Below are 12,508 nucleotides of genomic sequence, written 5' to 3' on the forward strand. Positions count from 1 at the left end.
GAGTATAACATTATAACATGATATAAAACTCAAAAAAGTTGATTTTACATGACATTGCCCCTTTAAAATATGTTTTTTTGAAAAAGTCCAATAACTCATTCCATAACTGAGGCATGAACTAGCTTGAAACCCATTTAAAAAAATGCAAATCCTTACCTTGACACAAGGTGGCATGGTTATGTTAAGATTACACAATACATGCTGTGCGTCCTCATACTTTGTGCTTTTCCTCAGGAAAGACAAAAAACCAGTTGCTTCTTTGTTGCTGTCTCTGATCTAGCATTGATAAGATGATCCAAGGTGGAGGGAAAAGTATTGAATGGCAGAAAAGACAAAAATGGAGGAATGAGCAGAGAAGAATGTAGAAAAGGACAGAATGAACAGAAGAGTGGGGCAGAAAAACAAAAAAAGGGGAGGAAAAAGACCAAAACAGYTATTAGTTTCCTTCATATTGTCTCCAGTATGTCGCGTAGAATCATTGGACCAGAAGCAAGAGGGGAAACTGGGATGGAAGCAGTCCACAGGCAGGCAAGAGAGAGAGAGATTTACCTGCACATTTTACCTGGACGTCTGTCAGACCAGACAGTTACAGAGTGACAATGAGAGAAAGAAAGAAAGACAGTGAGACAGACACATACAGACAGGAAGGCCGCAAGATAGGAAGGCAAGCAAAGAAAGTGAGGGAGACACGGGATGTGCAAACAATTACCCAAGAGACTCTGCAGCTAAACAGGTAAGCTGATTGGTGCAGAATTAAAAGTAGCTGATACTAAACAGTACTTTAAGTTCTAGTGAAGGAAACGAGGACACACATTGGTGGAACWAAAAAAAACACATTTAACACATTAAAAACACACTGATATGGTCACAGGARGGGGAAGAAAAGGCCACAGAGTTTACGAACATTTTACATTTACATGAATTTCTCATACACTTTCTACAAAATGTAAGGAAGCAGGACCAAGAATATTTGGACACAAAGACAATATCTTTATTTTACTCCAAATGCCCACAAATCAAATTGTTAATTTCTACTCATCTAGCATTCTTTATCTGATGTATTTAATTGATTTGTTGAAATTTAAGGAAAATATTTAGAGCCACAACGAAAACAAATCTTTATATATATACTGTATACTTTAGATTTTCTTTATGAATAAAAACTTTTTTTTAACTGATGAGGCAATATTAACCTTATAAATCTCATTCAAGTATGTCAGGCAAAAAACACTTTTTTTGTATGTGGTGTTGTTATGGTGTCAAGTTTTTGTTCTTATCAGAATGTGACAGTAAAAAGTAAAAACGCACATAAATCAGTAAAAAAAAAATCACATTATGAACAGGATGTTCAGGTGATCAGAATGTGTTCTGGAGGGTAACAGACTATATGGAAAGAGGATCTTTCATGTGATAAAACTAAACAAGGCCCAAAAACACTGTGTGTTTATATGGTTACAGACAGAGAGATGAAGGTACATGAACAGTCAGGTAGAGACAGACCTTAACAGAAACAGGCAGTCTGTTGTCTCTGAAGGCCTGGAAGCTGAAGCTACGAGGCTGCTGAGTGGCCTTTCGGATGGGCACCAGGTTCCCAGAACACTCTAAGTGCAGAGGCATGCCTTCCATAAGCTGTGGAAAATGTTCAAATGTTAAAATGAATGATCTTGGTATTATGTATTTTCAAGGAACATACCGGTAGTTTAACTCTACCACAATCAAGAACAGTAACTATGTTGCCTTCAGTTGTTTTTAAAAAGGCTGTACATATCACAAAAAAAAAAAAAAAAAAAAAAAAAAWYKAAAACATTGCATCCATTCTAAACACCTTGAAATTGGCCTCTGTCTCTTTAGGAATCTCCTACCAATTCCAACACTCCTACTTCAGCACGTCATCACAACCTTACGTAGGAGGAAAGTCGAACCATTTTTGATGAACCATGTCATCCTAAGAAATCTTTTAAAAAAGGCAGTCTCCTTGGTGTCCAAAAATACCTTGATAAAGGCATTTTTTAATCTGAAAAGTAAATGGTAAATGGTCTGTACTTGTATAGCGCCTTTCTATCCAACCAGGATACTCAAAGTGCTTCACGCTATAATCTGTGCCCTCATTTACCCATTCACACAGCGCTCTACTTAGCCTGGTAAAACCCAGCCTGTTGTTCTCCACTTTGCTTCGTACAGAGGGTCTGGACTCTTGGCCATTGAGAAGCGATTGCTTCCTGGAGGCGTGGACTCTGTTGAAGTTTAAGAAGATTGGATCTGATTTACCCAATCGCTAAAAACGGTTGGCCGCAACGCATGTACYCCAGTGTGAAGGAGGCTAAGCTAAGAAGCTAACCAGAAATTGCATGCWCGCTGTGAACAACCATCCCCTACTCGGAGAAAAGAAGTACAGAGCCAAACGAGKTGGCTGTAAATAAGTCCTGCAGGCTTTGTGAGACTAATTTAATTTAGTTTGAAAGCCTTATCAACACGGACAGGCTTCATTCACTTCCTCCARTGCCATTAAACTACAAGCAGACACTGCYCAGAAAATCGACATTGTTCAAAACCCCTCCTGCTGTTCACTGATTGGCCCAGGTAAAATTCTACTGAAGAAATCCTTTTCTATGGGAGAAATCCTAGACGGAGCAGCGAAGGGAAACTAGAATTGAGTGGAACTTCGTAGGAAGGCAAGGACCAGGCTACATCCTACTCAAAATGGTTGATTTTGCATAACACACCCCTTTGAAGTAAAGCTTTAAAAGCATCTATTTAAAAAAAATGAAAATGAATGTTATTCATGAAATCTTCACTTTCCATGACTGCYATAATGTTCCTTTGTGCTGACCTCAATATCCCGACTTCGTGCCACTTCGGAGAAGTTTTCATGCAGCTCCAARGTTTTGTCCATCTTGTCGTCCGTCATGCAGTAACAGCGTAACCGCCCTTCACGCGCCTCATTCATCTTTGCAAAAATGACAAACTTGGCCATGTATGGAACCGACATCAGCTCCTTGTACAGCAAGTTGGCAAAGGTCACTGCCTCCGCTGTACGRGGACAATCTGCCAGCCAGAATCTGGAGAAGAAAGGAGAGGAATGGAGGAAGGTCATACTGGTGGAAATGATAGATATGTACACAAAAAAAGACTAACAAAAAGAAAGACTGGTAATAAATTTGTCTTGATTACCTTGCAGAAACATTGGTGGTGAAATTGGCACAGCTATTGGCGTACATCAGCTTGGTGGTTCCAGTGATGTCCTCCCACTGAGCTGGTGCTGTTCCACCTTAGTCACAACAAGCATAATGGGTTATATTTGTATAATCCACTCTAAAATTTTTAACACGTTTGAAGATTCAAGATGATGCAAAACAGATTTTTTTATTAATCATAAATAGTCTTATAGTACCTATGACGCTGCAGAGGAGGCGCAAGCTGGTGGTATCCCCCTCGCCTGCATCCCGTAGACTTTCCCTCCATGATGGTGGTAAAGGAATGCGGAGTCCGATCGGACGGTGAAATTTGCGTCTGCGAGGTTCAATGGTAACCACCGGACTGAAGGTCGCCTGGTTGCCCAGCTGCTTCGTCAACAGTTCATCTGGGATTGGTTGTGCCTGAAGTTTTTTTTTAAAGCAGTGGGATAAAATTTTATTAAAATGCCAAAATTACTGTTTTTTTTAAATGATGATGAAAATTAAACTCAAGACAAACACAGAATAACAAGCCAAAATGGTAAGCATGGAATTAACACAAATAGAAAAAGAAATAAATGTGCAAAAAAATGTAAAACTCACAGACATACTCACGCATGCAACAAATTATTATTATTTTTTTTTTACACTTGACCCAACTCAGACCAGTACATCAGCTCAGTCAGTGGCTCGCAACTTAAATCAGGAAATTGAGGAGTGACAGATGGCTGAAGGGAAACAAATCAGGGAAAAGGCAAAGCAAAACTCAGACACATGCAGTTCTTTAACACACATACACAAAAAAATATATATATTTCAGTCAGACAACGTAAAAAGGGTACTCTGAAATTACCCCACCTGAAAAAGGGGAAAAAAGTCCCGTACACTGTGTTCCATATGTGTCAGGTTATGTTTCTTTTATTCTTCTAAATATTACAGAATTAAAACTTTTTCAAACTTTTTTTTATAGAAAATAAAACTTTCTTTTTGTCTTAATGTCACTGATGGAGTCAGTTCAGTCTTAAAGTGACACAACCAAATGTGCATTAAAAATAAGAATATTTATATATGTAAACATCATTCTCTCCATCTGTTAAGCATCATTTGCACATTTTTCTCCCAGTCTTCCTGTCCCATCATCTTGTATTTCTACTGTAATGTCAACTCGTTGCATTACCTGCAGCCCCAGCCTGACTCTCTTAGTGACAGCGGTCTCAGGGAAGATGGCCTCCACACGGGGCACCAATTTACTACTGAGCCGGCCGCCCTCTGGACCGATCAGATCACTCTCCTGCTGAATGCGGGAGACGACAGCGAAGTAGAGGGGGAAGTCAGTGGAGATGATTCGACGGATTCTCTTCTTCTCCAGCTCCTCTTGACTCTCCAGTTCTGGGATGATGWTGAAGAACACACAGACACAGAAACACAAGCAAGCGGAAGGTTTTGTTTTAATCATAGATACATAAAGTAATTAAAAATATTCAAATTCAAAAAAATATTCATTTCATTAAAAAAATAACTATATACAATAAAAAAATAAAGAAAATACACAAATCAAAAAATAAAACGAAACGTAGCAGAAGAAGAATAAATCTTTTGTCTGCCCCTTTTAACCCCAGAATATATTCAAACAAAACATAATTTACAAAACAAAACTAAATAAAAAATAAAAACATCAACTCAAACAGCATTCCATAAAGCTTCACATTTTACTTTTCCATATACCTTCAGAAAACTGGCATTTTTAAGATTATCCTCCAGACTGTTCCACAATCCTGTACCCTGGATTAAAGTACATTTTTCTGCCCCTTTTAACCCCAGAATGTATTCAAACAAAATATAATTTACAAAACAAAACTAAATAAAAAATAAAAGCATCAACTCAAACAGCATTCCATAAAGCTTCACATTTTACTTTTTCATATACCTTCAGAAAACTGGCATTTTTAAGATTATCCTCCAGACTGTTCCACAATCCTGTACCCTGGATTAAAGTGCATCTTTCTCTTAAGCAAGTATATATGGCTTCACAAACATTTTCATCCCCTTAAGAGAATAACAACTGTCTCTCTTAACAAAGTTTACATGAATGTTGTAAGGTAGTATGCTTCTGTGAGCCTTGTACATAAACAGTAAAATATTATAGTCAACCAAATCACAGAATTTCAAAATTTTCAGTTTGCAAAATAATGTATTTGATGAATGGTTGTAATATTTTCTCGCGATAATTCTTARGGCTCTRTTCTGCAAAACAAAAATCGGATTTGTAATTGTTTTGCAAGCTTTACCCCAGACTTCAATACAGTAAATTAAATGTGAAACAATTATTGCATTATACAACAAAAGCAGAGCTTTGTCATTAAATGATTCCCTGACTTTATACAGTACTCCAATAGATTTAGATACTTTTGTTCTCAAATAATGCGTGTGAGGTCTCCATGTCAGCTTGTCATCAATGATGACACCCAGAAATTTCACCTCYCTGACTTTACAGATGGTATTGATACCATCTACTTTATATAAATATGCATAATACTACCCCCTCCTTTGTGGATGATTTTTGGGGTTAAATCTCTTGTACTATACGCACATAAATATGGTACTACACACCTCTGTTTACAACCAACAGCCACAGAAGACTTTCACCATTTACATGTTACTGTACTGAGACGGCTTTCTTTTAAAGATTTTTTTGTTTTTTATTTTTTTATCTTAGGTGTAATCTGTAAAATTATTTTGAGGACTAACCTTCGTCCATGCCGTTCAAAATAGTTTCTAGCACTTCATCGCCGTAGCGGTTGCGATGTTCCTTCCACACCGAGCCGTTTTCACTGCGGAGGACTACAAGCTCTCGGTCCCCGCGGGCCAACGAGGCAAAGTGTGGGATTTCTACTATCACAGGCCTGTGCAGAAGCAAAGAAACAAACAAAAAAAAATGCTTGTGTAAAAGTTCTGCATGTTGTCTAAAGCACAGGTCTTCAACCCTGATCCTGGTGATCCTCTGTCCCGCATGTTTTAGCTGTTTCCCTGCTTTGGCACAGCTGATTCCAATATTTAAATTACTCAAAAATGTTATTAGCTTTAGCCTGTCAATCCCTCATTAATGTCTGTCAGGTATACTAAAGAAGGGAAACATGCAGGATTGAAGAACAGAGTTGAAAACCTCTGGTCTAGAACGCCGATAAAAAAATAATAAAACAAGGTTGACTCACCCAAGAAATTGCATACTGGAGGGTCCCAGGGAGATGATCCTGCTAGCCAGACCCTCCCCCTCCACCAGCGGAGGAGGCGTGGTCAGTTTCTGCGGTTTTACAAGGCGACAGGTGATCCGTGTCGGGGCAGCGCAGGTCCGAGGGGGGATGATCACCCGCAGGCCGTGATGTCTGCTTCCTCGCATGGAACCTCCTCGTGCGTCCACCATGAAACTCACCAGGAACCTGAGTGTCACACAGTGATTGGACTCAAATGTGCCGACGGTCATTTTAAATCAAAATGCTGTACGAGTCTGCCAGCAGCGAACAGCAGTGTTGTCAGTGAAGAATAGATTATAAAGAGCAGATTTMGTGATGACCTCACCCTGTGTGTATGGGACTGGCCACTGGGCTGACATTGTCTGAGGTCTCAGTAGCTGGACTGCTCGGGATTAGTGAGTCCTCATCATAKTCTTTAGGCAAAGGGACAGGGGTGTGCTGAAGTCAGAGAAGGAGGGGAAAAAAGGCAGTAAAGAATCAGGAAGCAGTAAAATAATTATGTATGAAAACAATAATCAAGTAGAATGGTACACATCGCTGCATGATGAGTGGTAAAGAAGACCAGTGAGTTAAAGAAAACAACCAATGAGATGAATACCTGGTCCAGCTGAACAGTCTCTGGTGACACACAGGGGATTCTAGGAATAGCTGGAGAATATGGCCTGTGGCAGAAAAAAAAAACTGCATAATTTGAGGCTTACTACTAAATAAATATCTGTCTTATGCAATTGCATTTAGAGCAAGAATAATAGCTGTGTCAATTATTTAGTCAGCTGCACATTTGCTAATTATTTAACAATGGTAATTAAGTAAATTTACTTTGAATTCTAAGATTTTACATAAAATGATGTGGAAAATATATAGTTGACATTTTTTTGGTACTAAAATTAATTTCCTAAAACTTGAGATAAAAGGAACATTGTAATTTATTTTTTCCTTTTAAACCGTCAAGTCAAAGCACATACCGTATTATAACCATAGCTCGTATTTCAACTGTCCTGAGCCGCTTGTTYGAATTAACTTACGTGGTACCCGTGCCGCCATCAAAGTCTCGGAGGGTTTTCTTTGGGGACAGAAAGTCGTCGTCCTGGTCCTTGAAGTCGTCAAGTTTTAAGTAGCGCGCTCCGTCCAACCCAAGCAGCTCGTCTCCTGTGGGAAAATTACGAAGGTAGGAAGTGAGGAAGGCAGGGAAACAAATAGGTTGCAAAGAGAACAGAAACAGTTCAGAGAGAAGAAGATGGAATTATGAGAGTGTGATTAACACTTACAAGAAACACGTCTCTTAAATTTTCCAAATCAGGAAAAAAAAATCTACAAATAAAATTTACTGTGTGTGGGACATTTCAGCTTGTTGCAATATTTATTTTATGAATGCAAGTATTTCTAAAACTGAGCTTCTTATAAATTGTGTGAATGCTGACTCAGCATTGTTTTCTGTTTTTAACTTTAGATGTACRTTTTGCATTCTAACTACAAGAACTTCTGCCTATTTTGTGGTATTTTGACTATTTTGACATGAGAAAATGTTTAGTTCATTCAGGAGATGGAAACTATGACTTATGGTTCTTGTTTTTTGCGAGCAACTTCTATCCTTTTATACACTCTTCTTAAGCTAAGATTTTAGCTACTSTTTTGTTACTTTWAGCYAATATTTAGCTTTTGCTATAGATATCTTTCAGCCACCATTCTTGTACATTTAGTTAGCCTTTCGCTAATTCTAGCCTTTATCTTTCTGCTCCTTTTAGCTTGTAGCTATTCTTTTACTGCATTTAGCTAATGTTTTATGTTTTCAGCTACTTCATAAACCTTCAGAACAATGATTCAGCGCTCAGCATTCACACAGCTTTTCTCTAGCTCAGTTTTTGAAAATGATTTAATTGTTAGCAGTAATCAGTACTTGTCCTTTTCAGAAAATGGCCACAAAGACTAAAAAAACTGCAAATATTATCATTAATTATCCAGAGACAATGGGAACTAAAGGGGTGGAAGAAAAAAAAGAGTCAAACAGTGAGTTTTAACAGAGCTCAGGACACTGCATGAACAGCAAACTACAAGGCACCCGGTGCATGAGCATGCTCATTAAAGATGAAATAGTATGTGTTGATGGTAGTTTCTGTGTAAAAGAAAATATCTCAATTATTGAACAGGAGTGATGACAAAACAACAACTATAACTAACGTATTGAAAACACTTTGAAAAAAAAAGCTTATGGTTTAACATCCAACAGTACAAGCTGTTCAGGAAAAACCCCAGATATGCTGAGCATTAAAAGGAAATAAAATAAATTAAGTAAAACGACCAAAACAGGTTACAAAATGAGGTTTGCTTGTGATTATTTAAAGCCAAAGGATGGCTGCATGAACAGCAAGTCTTGTTTGTCAGAGGGGCATCACAGCTGCCACACAGCATGTGTTTAATCAGCTAATGACTCAGTACGGTTGTAGAAAGCACGAAGAGCGGCGACGCTAAATTGGAAGGCAGACATTTTTGTTTTCTATCCTGAAGTATTGGAATTTGGCCAAGAATAGCACCAAGAACAAATCTGAACTGGATTCTATTAACAAGAAAAGAAAAATGCTGTGAGTTTGAGCTGATGACAAGTTAAAATAAAGTCAGAACAAGTTGGAACAAAGATACAATAGAGAAGATGAAGACAAAGGAGCAAACAGAGCTGGAGTTGAGAGAGAAAAAAAKCCATTAGAAACACATTTAGCGACACACAGAGATGATGGGAGAGACTGTAATGAAGGCATAAGTTCGCCAGCCATTGGCTTGGAGTCCTACCTAATGTTAGCTGGGCAACCCCTACGAAGTAAACGGGAAAGAAAGCGGGGGTTATACGTCATCTGCCGTAAAGCACCATTGTACTTTTGGTATGTCAGTGTGCTTTCCATGCAGTTTACTTCCAGCAAAATTGGGATTCAGAGCTGAAAATGAAGTGAATCCAAGTTTTGCAGARTTTCATCTCAACAAAACAGACAAGCCTACCTTCATCTTCGGAAACATCCAAAATCTCATCTACCGTCTCAGGGAAGCTCATCCGGTGTTTCTCTGTGGTCATCTGAAGGACCATAGGAATGTTGGAAAGAAAAAAGAACAGTAAAAACAAACAAACAAAAGAAATCTGGATTAATGTGGGAAAAGTTATGTGACTAAATGTTAAATATTTTAGTGTTGCTTTATTTTGAAGCATTAATGAAATACTCACAGCGGACACAGACTCCTCAGTAACCAACTTTAACACATCGATAACAGAAATATAACCGAGCCGCTTAGCAATGCCCAGAGGAGACGTCCCATTCTGTGCAAGGGAATAAGATAAGCTTTACTCAAAATGTATTTCTGTTTCACAGAATCATTCCACAAATAGCTACAGCTCTGTCAACTTTACAGTTATGGACCTAAAGTTAGGTGTGGAAGTAGCTGAGCGTCATCTTAAACTAGTTCAATGTTGAAGTTCACATTTAGGTATCTTGGAATGGAACACAGCCTTGCTGTTGGTGCTCAGCTCGTGTTATGATGTCATCATCCTGAGACAAAAGCAATRGCTCCAGTTCAGCTAAAGCTTCCCTACAAGGCAACAACTTGCAGATGCAGTCGGTGTTCAAAGCTGCACTTTAAACGGCTATAGCACAGGTTCCGTATTGTTTTTCTGAACACATTTTGAATTTAGATTTAAAATTTTATATTTAGCAGTGTCAGAAGCGTCAGATAAGCAGCATGATGTCATCATTCTGCGACTAACATCAACAATGGCCGCCGCTAGCCACCACTAGCCGATGCTAATGCGGCTGACGATAATATTCAAAATCTAAATTCAAAATGCGTTCATAAAAATCACCATGTTGTACCTGTGGTCCAGCAGTTTGAAGTGCAGCTTTGAACACAGAATGCATCTGCAAATTTGATATCTGGTAGGCAAGCTTTAGCTGCATTGGAGCACTATTGTCTCAGGATAATGATGTCATAACACGAGCCGAGCACCAACGACAAAGTCTGTGCTCTATTCCAAAATACCTAAACGTGAACTTCAACATTTAAGGTTCAACTTTTACATTTAGATTTAAACATTTAGATTTAGGATTTGATATATTATAATTATTTTGAAAAATTTAAATTGAACATTTAGTAAAAATTAGCTAAATGTAAGAACAGTGAGCTAAATAACAAGAAAATGTTGGTTAAAAATTATTAACACTCAAAAAGTGAGCTAAATTATGAAAAATATGTTAACACTAATTTTTTAACATTTCATTTTTACACTTGGCGGACCCAGATTTAACTGCATCCTTTCTTATTATAAAAAAATATCCTAATTTTAAACCCTGGCCTGAAATGAAATGCTTGAATTTTCATCAACGCGCTTCTCTGCACTAACATACATTAAAACAGACCTGCAACAAGTGTTATTAGAAAAGCATTCATCCCATCAGATTTCTGCTTTCAATATCTGCACTTCATGTTTTACATCAATGCAGCTGATGAGGACAGATGTGAACGTCTCACCGAAGTAATTTCATTGGGCTGCGCTCCGTGTTTTAGCAGCAGGGTGACAATATCCGTGTGGCCCTGCTGAGCTGCCTGGTGCAGGGGGGTGTAGCCCATCTGCAGGGGATAAAAGTGGATGGTGGATGGTCAGACAAAAGAAGAGGCAAGAGAGCAGTGTTTCCAGCTCAGATGAAGAAAAAATARATAAATATATAAATAAAAATGTTACCCTCGTCTTAGCATTCACATGAGCCTGCTGCTGCAGAAGAAACTTCACCATCTTTATGTTGCCATAGTGGCAGGCCACGTGAAGAGGAGTGTAGCCCATCTGAAAGAGGATAGAGGCTCTATAGATTGACTGTTTTAATCGTGTGTGAAAAAGCGTACGAACATGACTCACCACAACCGTAAAAACACAGCGTCATTTAAACAGTTCACGTATCGTTAATTTTAAGATTTATGATTGTTTTTTTTAACACAATACAGCAAATGGAGACTGTAAATAACAAAGAAATGAAATCATTTCATCTTTAAAATGACTAAATTAAAAGATGCTGCGGTTTATTGTTTTACTGGTTAGGGTACTGTACTTTAAACATCTTTTAGCTTATCAAACCATTGATAACTAATTCTGTCAGTATTGTGGAGGTAGTTACACACCCGGGAAGCTGCGTAAACAGATGCTCCATGTTTGACCAAAGCGTCGGCGATGCCCACATGACCCTCCTGAGCTACAAGGTGCAGAGGGGTCAGTCCGTTCTGAAAGACAGGAAAAAAATCTCAAGAAACATATAATAAATCTGTCTTTAAGACAATACAATTTTTTTTAAAAAAAGTGTATATACAAAGCTTTGATTTAGCACCCATTTCAATGCAAATATTTAAGCTTTATCTTATCAACTTAATTTCACAACATCATAATTTTGGTTAGTTTCAGTTTTTGCATTTTCAAGTTTTGCCGTAGAACAGTAAATAAAATATATACAGGTGAGTTTGCAGTTAAGGAACAAGTACTCTCCTCTTCTGCAGCCAGGCCATTCTTATAATGTGCAGTGTAGTTTTTCAGTCTCCTTTTTATAAAATGCGTGAAAATCTTTGGAAGATATAGGCAGCCTGTGTTCACTAACATGAAAGCTGCCATGACAGATGTGTAAATCACTTTAGACAAAAGAGCCAATTCATCCCATCAGATTTTAAAGAATGTCGTTAGGTGGAGTAAGGCCAAAAAGGAGTTTAATATAGGATCTCTTTCCCTTTATTCACCAAAATTTCTCCAGATTGTATTAACTACTCTAGTAGTTATTGAAATAAGCATGTTTCAGATATACATACAGTGGGTAAATTAAGTATTGAACACGTCAATATTTTTCTCAGTAAATATATTACTAGAGGTGCTAATGACATGAAATTTTCACCAGATGTTGGTAACAACCCAAGTGATCCATACATACAAAGAAATCAAATTTCAGACCAAAACGAAACAAAACAAAGGAAAAAAAAACCAACAAAACCCCGAAAATGTCTGGTGAAGTGGGACAAGTCTTACTGTAGAAAACTTCATTCATTAACAGACAAAAAAAGATAATAAAATTAGTT

General features: G+C 37.9%; 1 protein-coding gene across 5 annotated transcripts in view; it reads right to left on the bottom strand.

Moving 5' to 3' along the window:
* The window catches only part of ank1b (ankyrin 1, erythrocytic b), an 81,440-nt gene that overhangs the window by 23,143 nt on the left and 45,789 nt on the right, over positions 1–12,508 (bottom strand). For 4 of the 5 annotated variants that reach the window (XM_014002404.1, XM_014002406.1, XM_014002403.1 and 1 more), the window contains exons 18-34: positions 11,573–11,671; positions 11,142–11,240; positions 10,931–11,029; positions 9,633–9,725; positions 9,413–9,485; positions 9,209–9,229; positions 7,450–7,573; positions 7,023–7,086; positions 6,750–6,862; positions 6,386–6,610; positions 5,922–6,076; positions 4,351–4,562; positions 3,392–3,596; positions 3,172–3,268; positions 2,831–3,059; positions 1,501–1,629; positions 157–276 (exon numbers count right to left, since the gene is read on the bottom strand). In XM_014002404.1, the coding sequence (XP_013857858.1) occupies positions 157–276; positions 1,501–1,629; positions 2,831–3,059; positions 3,172–3,268; positions 3,392–3,596; positions 4,351–4,562; positions 5,922–6,076; positions 6,386–6,610; positions 6,750–6,862; positions 7,023–7,086; positions 7,450–7,573; positions 9,209–9,229; positions 9,413–9,485; positions 9,633–9,725; positions 10,931–11,029; positions 11,142–11,240; positions 11,573–11,671 (2,157 nt within the window). The remainder of the gene's footprint in view (positions 1–156; positions 277–1,500; positions 1,630–2,830; positions 3,060–3,171; positions 3,269–3,391; positions 3,597–4,350; positions 4,563–5,921; positions 6,077–6,385; positions 6,611–6,749; positions 6,863–7,022; positions 7,087–7,449; positions 7,574–9,208; positions 9,230–9,412; positions 9,486–9,632; positions 9,726–10,930; positions 11,030–11,141; positions 11,241–11,572; positions 11,672–12,508) is intronic. The other variant, XM_014002405.1, reaches the window with a different exon arrangement.

This window comes from Austrofundulus limnaeus, unplaced genomic scaffold (genome assembly GCF_001266775.1).
Source record: "Austrofundulus limnaeus strain Quisiro unplaced genomic scaffold, Austrofundulus_limnaeus-1.0 Scaffold13, whole genome shotgun sequence".
In the NCBI taxonomy this organism is placed as follows: domain Eukaryota; kingdom Metazoa; phylum Chordata; class Actinopteri; order Cyprinodontiformes; family Rivulidae; genus Austrofundulus; species Austrofundulus limnaeus.